Source organism: Neofelis nebulosa, chromosome 2 (assembly GCF_028018385.1).
Source record: "Neofelis nebulosa isolate mNeoNeb1 chromosome 2, mNeoNeb1.pri, whole genome shotgun sequence".
NCBI lineage: Eukaryota > Metazoa > Chordata > Mammalia > Carnivora > Felidae > Neofelis > Neofelis nebulosa.
Window position 1 is genome coordinate 65145552 of NC_080783.1, and position 22560 is coordinate 65168111.

The following is a 22560-nucleotide window of genomic DNA, read 5'->3' on the forward strand; positions in this document are numbered from 1 at the left end:
CTAAGAAGACTATTATTCAGATGGGGCTGACTTTTTTACAAAGAAAAATCCAGGCTTTGTTTGGGTGCCATCCATGTTTTTACTTCAAGCTTAACTCTTCTATGGTTGACATAAATGTTGACAGAGAACACAGTTACATGCACTAAGCCTTCATGCAAAGATACAAAATGGAGGCTCCTTTTAGTCTGAGTGGATATAAAGATCCTATGACCCATGAGAATGCCATTGCTCTGACCTGATTCTCTTTTATTTTTGAATTCTGACCTGTGTTAGAGGGTGCTTTTGAAATGGACACTGGCACACCATATTTTGTCCAGTAAAGTTCTCTTTTTTGATAATAACCTACTCTACCATAGAATTCAACCCTTCATTGATATAGAAGTCCAACACTGCGCTTGCTTTTGTTAAGAACTCTGATTTCATCCTTACAGTCTAAATTTCAATATTAGAAGTGGTCTTAAGAGATAATTTAAGGCAATAATCTACCCCAGGGATAAATCAGAGCATTTTAGATATAGATATTTCTTAGGAGCTCTAGGAAGAGAATTTTTAGAATTTCCGTTGGGAATCTGTACTAGGATCTGATCATATTCACTTAAAGATGTCATTTTTCATGTATGGGCTAACTACGCCTGTAATTTCAGCAGCTATTTTCCAGTTTTACCCTGGGACTTGGTGGGAAATGGTCAGTTCAGTTCTCTTTTACGGTACTTAAGTGAGGATCGATCAGAAACTTACAGCTTTCATTTCCCTGGATTAAGACATGTCCATTTTAATGGTGGCACAAAAAAGTTTCTAGCCCACATAGTTATTATTCCATTCTTCCGGGGTCACTTTTCAATGAGCAACTCAGGAAATAGCTACGTTTGGCTATGGTTTTCACCTGGCCCATTGGTGCTGAAACACTGTCAAGATCTTTCTGATTTTGTTTAAAGAATTGAATTTCCCTGAGATCCTCACTGTATGATCTGCAAGGACCATTGGTGCCTCTATCTTTGTTTTTGTTAAATTAATTTTCTAGTCTGGGAGTTTTGAGCTCATAACCTCTGCAAGGAGACACCGCCATCTGCCACGTAGCTCAGCCTCTGAGCTGTGGGGCTTAGAGGAAGCTGTATTTCAAGGACAAGGAAGCCAAGGAGGGGAATTTATTTTCGCTTTTCACAGACAACAGTGGGAGTGATTCTAAACTCTGGTAGGAGACTGCGTTAGGTGCCAAACTGCTACTGTCATCTGCATAATGTGTAATCTAAGGTGTTGATTCATCTTAGATAGACAGGCACATTTAGTGAGGGGAGGCGAAATTACACATTGCCCCTCTGCCTGCCCCTTAAGAAACCAATCACATCCTTGTCTCCATCAACTCTACAGAGGCAGGGACCTTTCTGCTCCACTGAACTTGCTTCTTGTCTCTACTTAGCAAATTGACTGATGGCACTGGCTCTTCCCCTGCTGCTGCCTCTGACGCTGCTAAGTGCGGCTGCTCCCCCCACCCCTGCAAAGGAAAGAGACCATATAAATGTGACTGGCTGCGTTGGGGTGCAGTTTTTACTTTCTTTTTGTAAAATTGCATGCCATCCCTAAATAAGACTTACCCTTTGAAGACTGGAGGAACATAGTTTGGAAAGTAGCGTGCTATTAAATTCGAACCATTTGATGTTAATATAATTGCAGAGTAACTGATTTTAGTGTGCAATTTGTTGAAGGTAGCTGTTTGGCATAGAATTTAGGTTTTAGAGACTGGACATACAACTGCATGTTTAGGAAAGGCATCGAATGCCTTTGTTTTAACAAATGGAGCCTCTCATTTTAATAAAATTCCTAACATTAAATATTTAGTGTAACTTCTATTTTTAAATACACAGCGATCAGAAGGGAGACTCCCACAACTGACTTTTTGCAACATTGTCTTAACTTTGTCTCCTTTCCCATTGTACAGTAATGGTGTTGCTTAGTACATTCTCTGGGGGGACCGAGGGTAGGAGGTTTCTACATCCATCCTACTATAAACTTTTTATAAGTATTTATATGAACATTTGTTATAAACATCTTTTTTTTGTTTGTTCTCCACAACTTTATTGTATTTAAAAACATTTTTTTAGTATGAAATTTATTGTCAAATTGGTTTCCATACAACACCCAGTGCTCATCCCAACAGGTGCCCTCCTCAATGCCCATCACCCACTTTCCCCTCCTCCCACAACCCTATCAACCCTGTTTATTCTCAGTATTTAAGAGTCTCTTATGGTTATAAACATCTTATAAACATTTTATCTGATTCTCAAATAATCATCCTCCTTTTTAGCAATGAAGAAACTGAGGCCCAGACTATTTGAGATTTTCCCATTCTTTTTGGTCGAACCACATGAAATTGCCACTATGTAGCTTAAAAATGGTTGAACATCTGCAGCTTCATATGGCTCAACCCAACAGCTGTTCAAGAGAGCCAGGATTCAAACTCAAGTCAGCCAGGGTCAAAGTCAGCCTTCCCTCCATTATGCTGTGATGCTGCCTTATTTATTTATATTCTGTATTATTCCAAGAATATAGCCTTGTATGCATTACCTACTTACTCTATGTGTTAATAAAATATCTATTGATTGGCTTTTTAAAAATGGATTTTAAGGAAGTACCATAGAGCTATGTTTTGTAACCGGTTAGTAAAGTATTAGATATCAGTTTTTACTGCTATAAATGTGGGTAGTAGTAAAGGACTAGAAGATACTATGTCTTGAATCATTAATTCCTCTACTCTCTGCATATGGTACAAGTTTCCCAACTTCCAAACAGCATCCAAAGAGTGATGGGCTTCTCTTGGAACAGGTGAAATCCTGCATGTCTGGTCTCTCTTCTTCCTGTGTTTTCTCCTGCCAGCAAGGCTTAGCAATGTCACAGCTCTTAAGAAATGACTAAAAAAGCAATTAGATGATTTCCCTTCAAAATACCTCTCCCCTTTCTTTCTCACTCTATTACCATCTTCTTCCACACTTTAATGTCTTTCCCTCCAACACTTTCTCTCTTCTAGAGATAATATTCTAATTTTTTTGGCCACAGGTGTTTAGCTCAAATCCTTATACTGACCATTATAAGAACATGGCTGCACATTTTGGAAGAACCCAGGTGGTTTTCATACTGAGTATGTCCAAAAGATATGAATTTTGATTGCAAATCAATGACTGCACGATTTATAGTGTAATTACATAGTAATTACTCAATTTGCTTGTGAACACTGACTCCCCTCCGTGGGTTTTAAACAGATGTCACAGCAGATGCACTTCATTTAAAGGAGAATTTCTATTAACTGCCGCAGTGGTTGGGCTTATCATTGTCAGTGGTACTGAATTAAATCGGTAAGAAAGGGCACTGTTGAAAACTATTAGGGAATATGACTCAGACGGGAGAGGGACAGACAATGTTACACACGGGAGGGCTCCCAGTCTTTGAAGGGGATTGATGAACACTTGGCTTTGGGGTTATATGACAGTTATTGATAGTAATAACTGAGTTTTGTACCAAACTTTCTAGTGTGCAAATTTATTTCTCCTCATGTTTTCTCATGTGATTATCACTGGAGTCCAGGATTGAGGTATGAGTATCCTGAGGCTCAGAGGTCACCCAGATTCTTACCGGGGTGCGTGTGTGGGGGGGAGCCCAAACCAGTGCCCAGGCTGCTCTGCTCCCAAACCCACTTCTGTTTTCATCACACCATGCTGCCTCTTCAAGCAAAGAGTCAGTGCAGTCAACAAATCAATTAGACGGTTCCTGTGTTTTTAATCAAACTGACTGACCTTTTGATTTGCTAATTTAAAATCAAAGCAATTGAATCCCTTGTTTGCAAAAAATACAGACTAAGAAGCGCTTGTTTAGTTTTCCATCAAACTCTCGGTTTTGGTGGTGTGTATTTTCAAACAGCTACAGTTTGAAATCAACTTTTTGTGCAACACGGGAGACTGCCAGACATGCACCAGCTTGTTCAACTAAATCTATACAAAACCAGGATAATCACCACTAGTAGCATCCTCTTTAAATGTGTAGAACAATGTGCCCGTATTGATATTGACAGTTTAAAATTATGGGCAAGTTTGAAATCAAAGAATGTACAAACTCCTCAGTTGAAATCTTGATAGCATTTCACTGAAGCCTGGGAATAACTTGCATATATATATTGGGGAGAGAGAGAGAGAGAACAAGCAGGGCAGGGGCAGAGAGAGAGGGAGACAAGAGACAGAATCCCAAGCAGGCTCCACACTATCAGCACAGAGCCCGATGTGGGGCTCGAACCTGCAAACAGCAAGATCATGACCTGAGCCAAATTCAGGAGTCAGATGCTTAACCCACTGAGCTGTCCAGGCACCCTGCATATATTTTTTATTTTCCTTTCTGACCAACACATACATACATACATACATACATACATACATACATACATACACACACTTATTTATTAAAGTGACTTGATCCCTACTCCACTCCATTCCAGCTTCATCCAAATCTGGACAGTGGTATGTCTGGCCAACAGCCTGCTCACTACTGAGCCCTGCTCCCTGCTCTGTGAACAAAGGTCCAGCCTTAGTCAGGCTTGTCATTCAGGAGGCTGCTCTTGGGGCAAGAACTCCAGAGTACTTCCTTTTGCTTAGTCCTTGAGGGCATTTCCCTGGGGCAGGGCTTCCAGTGGTGATTGGTTAGAACAACAGAGAGAAATGATCTGGTTGTCTGTCAACAGGACTCCCACACAAATGTAGAGCTTGGCTGGAAAATCTGTTTTTTCACTTTCTTCCTGGTTCTCCTTCATAAAAAAAAAAAAAATCTTCAACGCTGTCTAGAGATTTCTTTTCCTTTTCCTTCCCTTTTGCCAGACTCTGCTATAGCCTGGGGCACTTTCACCTGCCTTTCCCATTTTGTCACCTGAAGGATCTGGCTGCCCAGCTGTGCTCTCTCCTTGTTCATTTCTCCATTCTCCTGCTTGGACTCTGTACCTCCCTTGGGAACACATACCCTCCTACAGCTTCTCTTTCCACCATTTCTGGTCTTCTCCTCTCACCTTCCTCCCACAACTCTGAGGACTGTCCTCCTAGACCTGCTCTTGGCTGGCAAGTCAGTGAGTCAAAGAGTCTCTGCTGGGAGAGCAGTGGCCCTGAGGCTGGTGGAGAAGGAAGCGGAGGGGGAGGAAAGGCAGCACATGAAACTTGAGGAGAATGGGGAAAGGGGAAGTCAGAAGCCCCTGCAGCCTGAAAATAAAACTAATAAGTGGGGTAAGACTTGGCTTTTCTGTTCTGCTCCAACTTAAAAAAAAAATTTTTTTAATGTTTATTTTTGAGAGAGAGAGAGCGAGCGAGCATGAGCAGGCAAGGGGCAGAGAGAGGGGAAGACACAGAATCCAAAGTAGGCTCCAGGCTCCGAGCTGTCAGCACAGAGCCTGACGCAGGGCTTGAACCCACAAACTGCAAGATCATGACCTGAGCTGAAGTTGGACGCTCAACCGACTGAGCCACCCAGGTGCCCCTGTTCTGCTCCAACTTTAATATAACACTTTGTATATCTATTACATTAGAAATCTAATATTTATATATATAAATAAATCTATACAATATTAGAAATATTTTAACTAATCAATCTAATATTAGAAATAATTTCTGCAAAATGTCTGAGATAGTGAAATATAAACACTCCATAAAAGTTGGTCATTACATGATTATTTTTTAAGACTTAACATGACTCAAATAAATGAATTGGGTTCAAACCATGGAGCAAAATCTAATTTCGATAAAAGCAGCACTGTGTCCTTGGTAAAAAAATTCTCTGTTATAATATACAGATTGTGGCAGTCAGTTGTGAGGGATGTCACAGGAAATTTATAATAATAGTCACCAAGTGCTGAAGTTTGTGTATGATTTTGGAGACAGGAGAGTGTAAACGAAGAGACTTAGATTCAACTTCTAGATGTGTATTAGTCTTGAAACATTCTGTAATCTCTATAGACCTCTCTTTCTTAGCCTGCAAAATGAAGATGCTACAGAAGCAATCGTTCACGGTTGCTCTTGGCTCAAATGGGATCATATACACAAAACTCATGGCACTGTGCTTAGCACACAGTAAACACTCAATAAAGGCTGTCCACTACTGGGTTTCAATTTAAAAAGGTAGAGCAGATTTGGGGCATCTGGGTGACTCCGTTAGTTGAGCATCTGGCTCTTGATTTTGGCTCAGGTCATGATCTCACCGTGAGTTATATGATCGCTGCCTATCATCTTTCTGGCTATTTCAAATGCCCATAGGTCCTTTTTCAACAGGGTTACATTAATTAATTTACATTGAAGTTCATCGTATCTTAGACTTATTTCACTAGGGCATGAGGGATATTTTATACTATTAGAAAACATATGAAAAGCCCTTTGTGGGATCTCAGGTAGATTTTATTAGGGAAGAAGGATTTGTTGACCCTTTCATATTATAGGGTATTTTCCAAATGCCTTATAACTATATGGTTTATGGTAATTCATTTGACCAACATCTATTGAGTACCCACTACTTTCCTGCTCTAGCCTAGATGTCAGGGAGCCAAAGCATTAGATCTGTCACAGTCTGGTGAGAAAGCATGGCGCCTTACCCACAGCTGAATAAATATTTGCCCAGGCAACTGGAAAATAAGTCCTTACTTAATCATACTTGCTGTTAGAGACCTAAGAACAAGCCAGCCTAGGAGGAAAGGTGGGGGAGCCACTACTCTGAGTTGCCACAGGTTTGCTGCCTGGAGAAGTCTTTACCGTGCTTAAAGATCTTTCTGTGCTGTCTCTCCAGGGCTCAGTAAAATTCACTGAGAATACCTGCCACAAAGCCCCAGGAGAGAGCACTATGATGTGGCCAACCTTCCTCTTGTTCTCTCTTTTCAACCTATGAATTGTGTAATATTCTGGTTTCCATTCTGGTCTGTTCAGTGACAGAGCCACAGGTCAGGAAGGACTTTGGTTATAGCACATCCAAGGCCATAAATAAACACAGCATTAGAAAAGCAAACTCTTGGACGCCAGCCATACAATGAAGGGAAACTGCCATATCTGTGGCCAGAGAGAGGGCAGGGTGAGTATCATTTGCAGAGCTCCCTGCTCCTCAGCCCTCCACTGCCCAAAGCCAGAGCTGCTTAGCATCATCTTGTTCATTCTGTTTCACCCGGGTGCCAGTCTAGGCTGGTCCAGTCCCCTGTAAGCACCTAAGGTTACAAGGCAAGTAAACAATGAGTTAGCATTCTAACTCAGGCCATCTGACTCTGGGGTTCACACTGTAAACCACAGTATAGGTCACATTCCCAGCACCTAGAAACAGTACTATTTCTGGTTTTCCTTTTATGTCTCTGTGATGGTTAATTTTATGGGTCAACTTGGCTGGGCCACAGTGTCCAGATATGTGGTCAAACATTATGCTGGATGTTCCTGTGAGGGTGTTTTAGATGAGATTTATATTTAAGCCAGGACTTTTGAGTAAAGCAGAGTTCTGTCCATAATGTGGTGGGGGTGGTGTGGGGTAGGGCTCCTCCAATTAGATGACAGTCTAAATAGAACAAAAGGTGGATCTTCCCCGAGGAAGAAGGAATTCTCCAGCAGACTGCTTTCAGACTTCATCTGCAATGCCTGCTATTCCTGGTTTTCCAGCAGAATGCCTTGGGACTCCAACTGTCATTCTTATCTGAGTCTCCATCCTGCTGGCCTCCCCTATCAGATTTCACACTCCCCAAGCCACCACAATCCTTAAAGTATAACTAGACACACACACACACACACACACACACACACACACACACACTCACACACACACTCCACTGGTTCTGTTTGTCTTGAGAACCCTGACTGACTAGTATAGTCTTCTTTGCTTATAAATTCCTTAAGCTAGGTTCTAGACCCTCTTTTCCTCTCAGGTCTAAGTTTTGCCTATTCTCTAAGCAAATTTTTCCTGCCCATGGTCTCAGGTATTATCCATATGCCAATAACTCTTGAATTTATACTCTAGCTCAGATGTGTCTATGGAACTCCAGACCCATATATCCAACTGTGTACATGGCATGTGTTCTTGGATCTCTGGGGAGCATCTGAATGTAGTGTGTACAAAGGTAAATTTGTGATCTTGCAACCCTGATCCTCTTCTAGGGTTCCTTATCTGTGTGAAATGTACCCACAACCCTGTGAAAGACCAGGAGCCATTCTTAACAGCACTCTCTCCCTTATCTCTGCACTTAATTGATCACCATGTCCTTCCCATGTCACTTTAGAAACTTCTTATATCTTTACTTCACTCTATCCCCACTACCACCACCTGACCTATCTGTGAGGATTTCTTGCTTTGGCTCGTACAGTAACTTTCCCAGTGGCCTGCATGCTCCTTTCTGTTGCCCTCCAATCATTTTTTCTTCATAGCCACAATGACCCTTCTAAAATCAAAGCTGATCATGTCATTCTGTGCCATGACGTGTTTGAAACCATTCAGTGACTTTCTACGGCACTTTAGGAAGAGGGTAAATTCTTAGCGTGACTACAAGATGGTTCCCGAGGCTCTGCATGATCTCATTCTGCAGTGTTTCTTCATTGCTCTCTGTATTCCAACTACTCTTACTTTTTTTTCAAGTCTTCCTCACATCACTGGTCCTATGCACATACTGTTTTCATTTTTAAAAAGGTGCAACATTATTCCTAACCTCTCAACTCTCATATCAGGAGTCACTTTGAAAGACAAGTTTTTTTTTTTTTTCTTAACGTTTATTCATTTTTGAGAGACAGCAAGAGACAGAGTGCAAGAGGGGAGGGGCAGAGAGAGGGAGACACAGAATTTGAAGCAGGCTCCAGGCTCTGAGCTGTCAGCACAGAGCCTGATGCAGGGCTTGAACCCACAGACCACGAGATCATGACCTGAGCTGAAGTCAGCCGCTTAACCTACTGAACCACGCAGGCGCCCCAGCCTTCCCTCATTCTTACCCAGATTTTTTTGTTGTACAATCTTATTTACCCCAACTAACACAAATAATAATAGCTGAGATTTATTGAGTGTTTACCAAGTTCAGGTGTCAAGCACAATGCTAAATATTTCACATTAATCATATTTAAATATTATATAAGTAAAAAATACAACAAAATCTGAGCAGTATGTAATATTACTCTTTTTCACAGATAAGAAGCCTGAGAACCTGGGTGGGAAGCAGAGTAAAGACTTAGTGGATATTTGGCTCTCCCACTGGACTGTGTACGGAGTGAGGTGAGGCCATATAAAATGTGTTTAATACCTACTTGTTGATCGAAATAATAATGGATATTTGAATGAATAATGAACTAGGATATATTTTAATATGGGAACTGAGTATCCCTTTAATTCTCCACTCTAGTCATCTATGAGATTATTTACAAAATTCTGGATAGTTGCTTATAAATGACAAAATGGTATCTCCGGTGTTAGAGATGTTTTAGAGTATCTTCCACTCTTCATTTTGATGATTATCTGCTCCATTTCCACATGAGGCAGCTATTCAGTTTAATTCTGCTCACAGTGAAGGGTTGTTTTTTTGTCCCAGTCCTTCTAGGGCTTATCAAATAGAGGGGGGTCACACACACCTAGCCTCATTCTTCCAAACATGAGCACACTGTGTTAGGTAAGCCCACATAGCTGCTATAATGAATAAACCCTAAATTTCCAAGTTTAGTACAACATATAGTTATTTTTTATTTGTGTCACAACCTAATAGGGGTGTTCCCACTTGGCCAGACAGCTTTCCACCTGGTTATTTAGGAGCCCAGGTTCCTTCCATCCCTGAAGGCCTCAGAGTTCCTCCTCTCACTCCAACAGCATCAGGGGAGAGTACGCATGGAGAAGGCACATGTACTTCCTACAAATCCTGGCCCCCAAATGAAGCATGTCATTTACACTCACACTCCATTGTGAGAAAGTCGTCATGTGGACATTCCCAGTTCTAAGAAAGGCAAGGAAATACTGTCTAGTTAGATGCCCAAGAAGAAAAGAGATAAAACATATTTGAGTGAGTCACCAACCATTTTTGCCCTAGCTCCCAACCCTATAAAACAGAGCAGAGACAGGCTTTAAGATTAGTACAAAGTACCCTGGAAGATGGTAAGATGGAGCTTTATTTGAATGGTGGATATCTTAAAGACCAGTGGAGGAGGGGATTTTGAGTCTTGAAGGAAAGGTAGGTCCTTGATAGAAAGAGATGCTAACAGGTATAACTGAGACCATGCCAAAAATGCTGTCAGAAGCCAGGATGGAGTAAGTGTATGAGAAAAATGTATGCCTGGGCCTTGGTCTATGTGTATATATCTCAGAATGATGTAGAAATTATTTTAATGATATCTTTTTCCTGGTTTTCCTGAACTCCTTCTATAAGTAATTAAAGAACAAACAGAATTACCCCCTCCACCGTATCTTATCCCTAATGTGAAGATATGAAATAATTAGAGGGTGTGCTGTGTAAGAACTTTAATGCCATCGAAAACTTCTATTTTTAAGACTGTGCTAATTATACGGGATGAGGCTGAACAAAAGGAAGATTTACAATTAGCAGAGCACAGTTTATTACAACCATCTCTGTTTAGAGGCTCTTCTGAACCTATATATGTAATAAATGAAGACTGATCTAGTGTTTACCTTCTAGAGGACAACTCTGGAGATCATAGAAATGCAAGGCTGGGCTACTTTGGATATGATAGTGGTGATGGTATAGGAAGACTTTTACACTCTAGTCTAAGTGGTAGAGAGGAAAGACAAGGGTTTTTAGAGGGGGAAGACCTCTGTTCCTTCCTTGGTCTGCCACTCATTGGCTGGGTGATCCTAACCTTTCTGGGCTATTTCTTCCACTGTATGGGGATAATACTACATATGAAAGCACTTAACACTGAGCCTGGACTACATTAAGGACCCAGTTTTTTTTTTAGATCCATTTCCCTTCCTTTCTTCTACTTTTCTTTTTCTTAAGCAGGATTTCATTCACCTCAATAAAAAATCCTTAAGACTTTAAGAACTGTACAAGAATGACTGTAATATCAGCTGGATGTATTTCCTCTAAATCTACCAAACTTCAATAAAGGCAGTTATAATATCTGTGGCTCTATCTGAGCAGTGTCAAGGATAAAGAAATACCTTAGTTGTCAAATCCAGGAGGGCTGACTCAGCTCTTCTTTTCTTCCAAAAAAGATAAACTGCATCTCATGCAATTTGCTTTTTGCTAGGGGGTTTTTGTTTTGTTTTCAAACAAGATCTTCAGTGCAAAAGACAATCTCTCATACATATACATAAAAGGAGCCATGATGAGTCCCATGAAAGTTTGGGCTTTTCCCTAGATTCTGTTGCCAGAATATTAGAAATTGATATGAAAAGCTGAAAGCTTAAAAATTGCACAGTATTACATATTATTCAATTGTGAAATGCTGTGGGCTTTCCATCCCAAGCCTCAGCTCAGCTATGAATGGCCTGTATACTTAAATGCATCTTCCTATTGACTGAAAGGATAGAGGCCCTCACTCCTGAGAAGGCATTAGGATTGCATTATCATATCAATAGCCCACATGCAAAGTTCTTGATAAAAACGATGATAATCCAGAGGCAAGAGATAAAATATGAGAGTTTGATTTGTGTAAACAAATCAAAAGCATTTAGAGTCAGCTACTTAATCTATCTCTAAGCATTGCCAGGAATATAAATATCAGAACAGCCTCAGAGTCAGAATAGGCAAGAGTTGAGAGAGTAGAAGGAACTCTAAAGATTATTTGCTACTTTTTTCTGATTTACTATAATCCACCCATATTGACCGCCTTTCAAGTCTGTGAACCAGCCAAGCTCAGAGCCTCTTGTCTTAAAGCCTCTACAAATTGTCTTTCTGCCTCTTCAGATATGTCTCTTGTAATAGTCTGGATTGTCTCTGTTAAGCTACATTAACAAAAAGCCTCCATATCTCAGTGGCTTAAGACAATAAAAGTTTGTTTGCTCATGCTGTAGGCTGTTCATCTCCAGTGTGGGTTGGCTGGGGGACTCTGTTCTTTGGTGTCACACAAGTTCCAGGTGAAGGGACCAACCACATCTTGGACCATATGCCCTGTCAGAATGCCATAGGGAAAGGGAGCTAGAGCAACATCAATTAGATGCTCCAGCACGGAAGAGACACATATCGTTTTAATGCATAATTGATTGGCCAGATCAAATCCCATGGCCCCACGGAATCTTGGGGAGAGCAAAGCGATGCAATCCTATCACAAACCTGCAAAGGGGAGGGACAGGGAACCGCTCTCCTGCCTCACACCTGCCCTGACTACCTGTATGAAGCAAGGTCGAGCTCTTCACTGTCTTAGCACCCCTTTCATTTTTCCAGAGTGCTCATCACGATTTGTAATTGCATTGTTTACTTATTTCCTGCTTTCACTTTAATCTTTTTTTTCCCCCACTGAATTATAAGATCCCTACAAGGAAGAACTACAACAGCAGGCTAATCCTATGAAACAGTTCCCCCAAACGGTCAATCTGCCTAATATATTTAAGTCCTGAATATATTTGTCTTCAGTTTGGAGAATCCTTATGGTGTCACAGTCATGTCCCTCAGTCTATGTCCTTTTTGGCTATGTGCTGATGCCTCTCCATTCCTCCTTATTAGAGGATCCTCTCCCCTAAATACCAGCAGGGCTAAGGCAAAGACAAACTGGGCATTCCTTCAAATGTTGGTTTGGAGCAAACTGGAAAACTATCAATTAAAACCTCACAGAAATCTCCAAAGATGGTAAAAACCAACATACCCAGTGCAAATTGCTGTAAACTTTGTAAATAATGAAAAGAAAGGAATTTGGCAAACCAGCATTTTGTCGAATTTGCCTTAGGCAAACAGATTTGCAGGGAACTAGCTCAAGGCTCCCCACCCCTACAGTGGTACCTCACTGTCAAACTGAGCCTGGTGTTTAGAAATCTGAAATAACATCACTTCTTGGCCTTATGGCTAAGATCAAGTATAGTAGTGTGAAATAACAGCCCATTTCATGGGCAAGGAAACTGTAGTTTGGAGAGATGAAGTTAGTGGCTCAAATCACAGAGGCGATAGTGGAAGAAATAAAAGTATGATTCAAGTCTCCTGGTGCCAATGGGGGCTTCTTTTCCTGAGTCATACTCCAGGAAGGCTGCAATCATTTCAATAAACTTAGCATGCTATTTAGGGCAAAAAGTTAGTGTATAAAGGAATATTCTGAGTATTTGTTGTGCGTTTTATCATTTTAAATAAAAAATATTTTAACAATCTATGTGTTCTTATAGATACTTTTTATAACTATTCTATCATTTTGTATAGAAAAAGACTATTATTTTCAAGTGAAATAAGAAATAATTGAAGCGCAATTGCCTGTGGGACAAGGTTATTTCAGCAAAGAAGTTTCAAGAATCAATTAACTATCGCCTTAGAGAGATGGATTTTTAAATAGGCATTGTCTCAGGTCACCTGAGGGATATATTTAGCTCCCGGATGTCTCATCCTAAAAGAGGCCATCACTAAAATCAGTCAAAGGTTTCGTAGGTGCTTGTAAATATGAATTTTTTAAAAAGGCCACTCTCTGTTTGGCTTTCATTTTTTTCTCCCCTATCATTCAGGAACAAGGGTTATTTTATGGCTTATGGCAAGGGTATTTTATATGTTATAGCAGGTAAACAGTAGTGAAAGGAAAAAAGGAAATGTCTCGCTTTCCTCATTAGTCCTTAGATGTTGATTTCTGATTTTATAGAATTGCTGTTAATTTCCCCAGTGACGGGCTGCATAACCAAACAGCGCCTTCTTCTCTTACCTGTTGGGCCAAAGCTTGCCGTGTACTTTTTCTCTTACTATAGGTGCAGGGCACAAAGCATGGTCTCAGCTTGTCTGATGAGGACAGTGGCTTGTGCCAGGAGAAGCTGCTGCTTATTAGCAAGCTGCAGGATCCTATGCAGATAACAAAAAGAGAGAAAATGTTAGGGACAATGGAGATTAATTCACCTCTGAGAAGTCAAAAAAAAAAAGACTTGTATTTAGGTTACAAGTACAATAGACAAGATGGCATGAAAGCACTGAATACAGGTTGATCAAATGAAAAAAAATAATGAATAAATGAACAAATGAAGGTCGGTACTGGTCCTAGGTTTGCAAACCCATATGCCTACAAGACCAGGTAAGCAGCATGAATGAGGGGCAGACAGGTGTGAGACAATAGGGAATGGTGGGCTGTGGACAGCACATGTCCCATCTTAAAGGGGGAGCCAGCACTCGCATCTAGCCGATGGTTTTCACTGATGGCATAAGGAAAACCACAGCTTCAGATTTTCAAAGGAAGACAGAAATAAGGATTTTCATGTGAAATCTCTTGTTTTATATTTCATAAATATAAATTAAACAAAACTTTGTGCAGGTCAAACGAGGTTAAAGCCAAAGCCTACCGGAGGGTCAGGGTTCGCTCATGGGTGGCCAGTTTTTACCTAAGATCGAATGCAACATCTTCAGTTTCCAAATGGAGAGAAAGTGAACGGTTCAGGGGGCAGAAGCTTCTTGGGCAAGGGCTCAGCTAGTGAGTGGCAGAACTGGGGCTTCTTATCACGAGTATCTTCCCTTTTACCTACAACCTTTCACTTCCACTTGGGACCACTCTGAGGTTGGCTGAATCTGATCAGATCTGTTTAAATGAAACATTGGAGGCTGCCTTCAGTTGATCTGAGCCTTGGGTCTCAAGATGCATTTATATAAAATCATAATAAGAGGCATAATTTTCTCTCCATTTATATTACGGAATGAGTTCTGGGTAAAGCTGGATGACTAAAATACGATGGTCCCTCATAGGAAATAAAACTCTGATTGCAGGTATTTGTTTGGGATGGTGTTTAAGCAGTGTGGCCAGATAGGAAGAATGGCAGTGCTGGAGTTATGGGCAGAGGCCTGAGGGGGCCGCAATGAATCCACTTGCCGGTTCCAGTTTCTGCTAACAGGTTGCTCTGTTTATACAAGAGGCAGTGCTATGTGATGGCTAAGTGTATGGGATGGGTTGAAATACTGACTCAGCTGCTCACTGGGACTTAAATTCTCTTAAATAGTGATAATGGTACCTGGATCATAGATTATACTGAGGTTTAAATGAATCGATACGCAGAAAATGCCTAGAATGGTATTAGCACTTAGTACATGTATGCTAGTATTTGTAAATGCATACGTGGTAGGGTCCTCTCCCTAAGGAGAGAAAAAGGAAAACAAAACAAAAACAAAACAAAACAAAACAAAGAAACCCTCAAGGCAACCTGGCTATATGCTATTACGTGACAACATCCATCACGACCTTGTAACATGAGACCACTTAACCTTGTAACATGAGACCACTTAACCAGACTACATGTTTGTGTGTTACCATATATGGCAGACAAAGAAATAGACAAGGTATAAAAAAAAAAACTATGCCACGTGGGGTTTGGGGCTCAGTTCTTCGGGTATGAACCCAATTGAGCAGTGCTGGCATGAATAAAGTCGCTTCTTGGAAAGACAAGCCTTGGTGTCACTACTCTCTGTGCGAAAATCCTGCTACAGTGCCAACATTTATTGAATGCCTAATATACCCTAACTTACTTACATTTATTATTTGTAAGCATCACCACATTCCTCTTCATTTTATATTATTACCTTTACTTTAATAATGAGATAACCATGACCTTGAGAGATGGTCTCTGGTCTAATATCACCCTGGCAGGTAGTAGAACCAGGTTTGAAACTAGGTCTACACAGCTTGGGTATTTTGTATAACCCACCTCTCCAGTGTTCAACTGAAGACTCTATTTAGATCTTTAAAGGGAGGTAAAGCCAACTTTGGTCAAACGCCAAATAATTACCAAGTCAAACACCAAAGCAAAGGAGTCCTAAAGCAAACAATTGAAAGCACTGCAATGCTTGATAATCTTCTGCCTTATATAAAAATGTACTGTTCTAGAATGCGAGTGCACCACATGACTGAGATTAAGACAGGAGAGTATGTGGCCAGTTTTTAATGTGTGCAAAGCCTCATGCTTATCTTTTAAAATGCTATGGTTCTTAATAGATTAATAATAATAAATCAGGGGGTGCCTGGCTGGCTCTGTCAGTAGAGCATGTGACTCTTGATCTTGGGATCATGAGTTCAAGCCCTACATTGTGGGTAGAGATTACATAAAGAAAATAAAAATAAATAAAATCTAAAAAAACTGTGATAAATCAAATTCCATGGAGGTAGCTTTTAGGAATTGAAACACATATTGTATATTAACATTGGGAAGATAACAACTGGATGATTTTATTTTAACATATTAAAGAAATTCCTCATTTTCACAAAATGAATATTTTCTATACAAAAAAGAATGGAATAAAACATAAACATTTGTTAAGGTCTATGAAGCATTCATATGAAGCATCTTATATAAAACATATTGAATGAAGAAAAGCAAGGAGTAAAGGAAACAAGCAATTATGGACTGCTAACATGAGCTGGATCCTATGCCAGATAACTTTGTATACAATTTAGCATCTACTGAATGAAAAATAACCAAACCAGGGCCAAAATCTGTGTGGAAAATGTATGTATGGCCAACTCAATTTTCCACAGGCAGATATTTCCATTTAAACATCTTAAATCTTACTTGGACATAACTCCTTGCCTTGACCACCCATTCTGTTTTGTTTTGTTTTTTTGACACGTACACAAAATATAACTATAATTAACTTTAGCCAAGCAAGGACAGGGAGGGATGGCGTCCTTCTAACCAAAGTATTAAATTATCATCAGTGCCAGGAAAATATAAACTAGGAAACATATAGATGCAAGTTTTCTCTACTTTAGGATGAACTTAATATATCCTAAGAGATAATATCTATTTTCAGCAATAATATAGAAAGCAGGAATGTACTGCACAAGACAGGATGAAAAATATAAGCCACTTTCTACCATCTGATTTCGAAAGTATAATTTTAGTATTCAAGTTTGAGGCATAGCAACCTTACAGAATAAAAAAGGCATCCACATCCAAATGTTGGTTTTGGAATACAAAACAGTATTTCAAAGTCAAATAGAAATTAATTTGTTCATTATATACTCTTTTGGATAATTGCCATTATTGCTATTTCTCCTTGGGCAGATAATTGAAAATTGGCTATATAAATTGTTGTGTTTTTCTGGGGAAATAGCCTAGACTCAAAATTTGTCACCCACATCTTAATCTAAGTTACAATTTTACCAGGATTAAAAATTATAGCTACTCCAGTGCATTATTCTATTACATCTCATTAACATCTTCCCTTCTTTTTAGCTTCATGTGACAGAAAAGAATTCCACCAGGGCCATATTTGAGGAATCACATTCATTTTGTGTGTCTCCACATGAGAGTTAGCTATGAAGTATTTTAGTGAAGAATAGGACAAATAAGATAGTAATAATATTTGGACATGAGATTTTTTTCTCCCCAGTTCTGCTTCAGCCTTCTTTGCAGCAACAAAGGGATTTGCACTCTGAATCTCTAATGTCAACATCTGGCCACATTTGATTCTGGTTTGTGTGTGGTCTGTCTGCAACCAAGGACTTGAATAAAGGCTGACAGAACAAAACAGAAAGTGCTGCTGAGTTGCCTATTTATTAACTTACCAAAGTAAGTTTTGTGATTCATTAGGAAATCAGGTGAAGGTAATACCTGACCTAATTAGTTAACAAATTTAGAAGACAGAACAGGGTTTTCACTTTGTAAGTTTCAATGATCATGAATGTAATTTTCCTTTTCTCTTCTCACAGCCTGAGTTCCTGGGAAACAGACTTTGAGACTCTGAGATATCCACGCAGCAAGTTTATTGGGGCATGTTCTTGGGAGTGACACCCAGGCCATGATGAGAGGAGAAGGAAGAAAGGGAGGGATAGGTTGAGCTGTGATGCAGTCACAAGGAGGCCTTAATGGACCCCAAGGCAGTGCTGGAGCAGGGATACACCTGTAGAGGTCAGTGTGTGCCACAGCCAGCTTGTATTGCTGTAACTTCTGCGGCTAGGTCTTCCGTATTCTACACAGGGTATTATTCTAATCCCAGGATTTCTAGCCCTGCTATGTTGTCAGGGATCTTTATTGTTGCCTTTTTGAAAGAGGCAACTGAGCTCTCTTGGAAACAGAATCAGCCCTATGCGATAAGACTCGGTGATATGACTGCCAAAGCCTAAGTGACAGAGTTATCAAAAGTAAGTACTGACGATGATCGGACAACATCCTGGAAAAAAATACTTAGAAAAAAATAAGCCAACTGAAATGATTTTGTTTCAAAGTACTTCCATTTCCTTGAATGTAAACATGGTCATTCATACCAATAAAGTAGAATGGTAATAATTGCAGCATGTCTTTGTTTAATGAAGTCATTAAATATTTATGGAGGCAGTTCAGGATGTATACTATAAGGAGGGAGAAGATTTTTAAGTGTATTAACCAAGCCACACAAAGAATTTCTGTTAAAATAATTCCGGTTTTTTAAAAAAGTTAATTCCTAGGAAAGATGAATTAAGCCAACTTCCATGTGCAAATACCAACATCTTTAGGAAACTCAGAGAGGTGGTGTTGAGAGACTTCACCGTTGGCTGGGGCAGCAGAAACTTTCAGGGGGACCATTCTGCACAAAGCTGCACATCTATCAAGGTTCTTTTTTCTTCTGAGTCCTTTACGCCTTAGAGAAAGGCACTAGAGAGACCCAAGATTTGACAAGCGGTGACAGATTGTACATAAACTTTTCTCAGCTTTGCTCTTTAACGTGCTACGCTAAATCTTGGCACGGCAGCAATTGTCAAACTCCACTTGGGCATCCAACTTAGAGAAAAACAGTAGACTTCACGTGGAGAAGAAGTTCTCCCAATTTTAGCACATGAGGCTAGAATTATGAAACTCAGTAAGAAAAGTGTGGATGATTCCAGAATTCAGTGATTAAAAAGTGACTGATATTGACTACATCTATTCCATTGTCTATCATGTTTCTGTAACAGGCATCAAAGCAGAGAGAAAGTGAGGTTTCCAAAAAATGTTCTTCCATGACATAAAATCACTGGGCACAAACTCCATCTGACGTGTCACAGCTTAGCCCAGAGCCTTGTACCTGGCAGGAACTCAGTCTCTCTCCACATTTAGATCTGAGATGAACTGATGAAATATAGCCATGGCCACATGTGGATTCTAGAATCAGCTTCTTAATTCCTCTCCTGTAATATCCACTGCTTCATTCAACAAAACTATGTTGAATATCTTCTATTATTAAGGTGTTCTACTAGGAGCTAGAAATATACAGAAGAACTCATATCCTTCCTGAGAAAGATACAATTCAGATAACAAAGTATAGTAATGGAAATACTGAAGTACAAAGGAGAGACACTGAACTGAGTGTGGCTGTGTGTGCACACACATGCACAGCACTTGGGGTGTAATCAAATGCATTTTTCTCTTGAATGAGGTGTTCAGAACACTGAAAAAAATTATTTGTTTTTATCTGAGAGATTGAGCATGTGAGTGGGGGAGAGGGGGAGAGGGGCAGAGGGAGGGAGACTGAGAGAGAGAGAGAGAGAGCGAGAGAGAGCGAGAGATTGAGGATCTTAAGCAGGCTCCACACTCAGCATAGAGCCCATTGCGGGGCTTGATCCTACAACCCTGGGATCATGACCTGAGTGGAAATGGAGTCCGACACTCAACTGACTGAGCCACCCAGGTGCCCCAGAGTACTAAAAATTAAGACCAATAGCTCTCCCTGTTCTGACTGAAAAATACAAATGCAATTAATGTTTCTGCCAATAAAACTGGAGATATTGTGAGGATAAAGGAGTTTAGCATGGAGCCCCAGATCATACAGCCTGTTTTTCCTGATTTTAAGTTGAAATACATGTGAGCTAGTCTTTCAACAGTTAAACGATATTTTTATTTTCCTTTTAAGAGCAATTCACATACTAGGTCCTGGTGATTTAAAGAAGAATGAAGAAAATCCAAGTTGTTTTCAAAGTCTTATTAAGTAAGAAATTCCAGGGGCACCTGGGTGGCTCAGTCGGTTAGGCATCCGATTTTGGCTCAGGCCAAGATCTTGCGGTTTGTGAATTTGAGCCCTGCATCGGGCTCTGTGCTGACAGCTCAGAGCCTGGAGCCTGCTTCGGATTCTGTGTCTTCCTCTTTCTCTGCCCCTCCTGTGCTCATGCTCTGTCTTTCTCTGTCTCTTAATAATAAACAAACGTTAAAAAAATTTAAGCAAGAAATTCCTATGAGCCTTTTAAAAGTTTGATATAATTTCATGACATTTTTCAGGAATAAAAATGTCCTAATTTATGTTCACTTATAAAAGTTTAGTCTGTATAAATGAGTTGCTTCACAAATGATTTTGGTACAACGTGAATTTACGCTGATAACAAGCAAACACAGAACAATGGAATCGATCATTATTTGTGTTTGGCTGTCCAACTTTGTAGCTACAGCTTTATCTCTGCCTTTATAGCTGCTGAAGTTGGTTCTGAAAATTAAGACCATTCCAAAGCATATGTGGAAAGAAATTCTGCAAAGCTTGCATATTGACTGAGTCAACTATTGCCTTGCTGGATTTCTCAGTTCGTGCTCCACATATCTTGAAAATACTGTTATTGTAAATCATGCCATGTGAGCTCGTGGAATTTGAACATGACTGCTGATTTTGAACATGACCTATTTGAACATGACTGTCTGCAGCCAGTTAGTTCCAGTGAGGATTCAGTGTGACCCATCTGTGGGCAGTTGCTTTCATTTTTTTTTTTTTCTATAGGCATTTTATTCTAAATCAGTCTTTTTAGGAATGGATATGGCATCTGTCACTAGAGATAATGGGTGAGAGAATAGGCCAGTGTTCGTACAAATACATCACCACCATTAAAAAAACAGCAAAACCAACAGTCTGAAATACATGCCCTATAGACAATTGGAGCAGCAGCGGCACCTCTTAATTCAAAGGGCAGCATCTTGAAATCTGGAAAGTGATCCTCCTTCTGACTTAAGAGGTTCCCCACCATACCCAAGCGCATTTGGTTCAGATGCCAACAACCATATTGACCAGTCAGAGGCATGATGGAGAACCTGCGGGAGCTTCTGCAGAGGGTGGGAGGTGGGGGAGGTGGGGACTTACAGAGAGGTCACCTTTGTCCTTAATGGCAATTTCTGTATTTCAAGGTCAGTGAGACTTGCCAGAATTGTGGCATGGTAAGCAATTGGTCCAGTTTGGGAGCAGTGCATCTTTTCTTCAAAAACATAAAGCACTTCTCTTACCCTAGGTTTGATGGGTACTTAGATGCACAAAGAAGAGGTACTCTGTTACTTCCAAATGGGGCATGCTTTCCTCAGTAGACCCTCCAAAGGAATGGGGAGTTAAAAAGCTGCTGTCAAAGTGTTTTCCACCCCGTGGCTAACTTACCCAGAAATCAGTTGAGAAATGTCCGGAACAGCTGGAACTCATGTTAGAAAACACAAGTCTTTGGGGTGCCTGCATGGCTCAGTCAGTTAAACACCTGACTCTTGATTTTGGCTCAGGTTATGATCTCATGGTTTGTGGGTTGGGGCCCTGCATCAGGTTCTGTGCTGGAAGTGCTGAGCCTCTGGGGATTCTCTCTCTCTCTCTCTCTCTCTTTCTCTCTGCTCCTCCTCCCTCTCAAAAATAAACAAACATTTAAAGAAAAAAAAAAAAACACAAGTCCTTTTATTTGGAAAACAAAGAAAGGTGAAGCTTATAGACTGAGTTCACAGGAAGACTAAATTTGAATATCAGACACTTAAGAAATGGGTTCATAACAGAAAGCTTACAATTTTGACTACAATTACACTACATGAATGCACTTTTATATCTTTATGCTGGTACTTTAATGCTATTTTTTTTTTCAAGTTTTGAGATCCAGAATGCCCTGCTCACTAAAGGTCCTGGAAACCACCTACACCTCACGCCCTCGACAGCAACATCACCTGGGCTGCTTACCATTCTTTGTTGCCTTAAACTTCTCTGATGTTTAGGCAGCCCACTCAGTCACTGAGAATAGGGTGGGCGAGCTACACCCTCATCACGTTTTCTTCTTGTGTTACTATTTTTGCCTGATTTCTTTTCAGGAGGAAGCTGTTGTACGCTTTAACTGGACAGATATGAGGAAAAGAAGCTCTTTTTCTCCCAAGATAACAATCAATGACCTTGGGCAATATGTGCAAAGCTCTCTGGAATTCTATTTAAAAAGTATCTGATAAACTGCCTTTGGGTCCATGTGTTGTTTTCTTTGTGTGGGGCAGGAAGTGGGACCTACTAAGCTTAGCCAGCTTAGCTGGATGTTACTTAAACTGTAGGCAGTGAACAAAGATGTGCTCTATAGTGCACGGATAGCTGGAATGATCAATTTTACAGTTGAAAGTTACATTAAACCTGATTCTGCCTATATTCATTAAACTTAGTGCAATAGTGGCCTCAAAGATATGGTACCTGATGCAGTCCATCTGTTGCTTCCCATCAAAACCTTCTTGGTCTGGCTCCTAAAAAACCAATCAGTTCCTTTTTTTATTTCAATGAAAAATAAA

At 40.2% G+C, this 22560-nt stretch overlaps 1 protein-coding gene across 1 annotated transcript in view; it reads right to left on the minus strand.

Moving 5' to 3' along the window:
• Positions 1-22560, minus strand: part of LOC131490451 (transcription initiation factor TFIID subunit 4-like) — a 526620-nt gene that overhangs the window by 21241 nt on the left and 482819 nt on the right. The window contains exon 4 of the mRNA XM_058692827.1: positions 13797-13930. Within this exon, the coding sequence (XP_058548810.1) occupies positions 13834-13930 (97 nt within the window). The 3' untranslated portion in view covers positions 13797-13833. The remainder of the gene's footprint in view (positions 1-13796; positions 13931-22560) is intronic.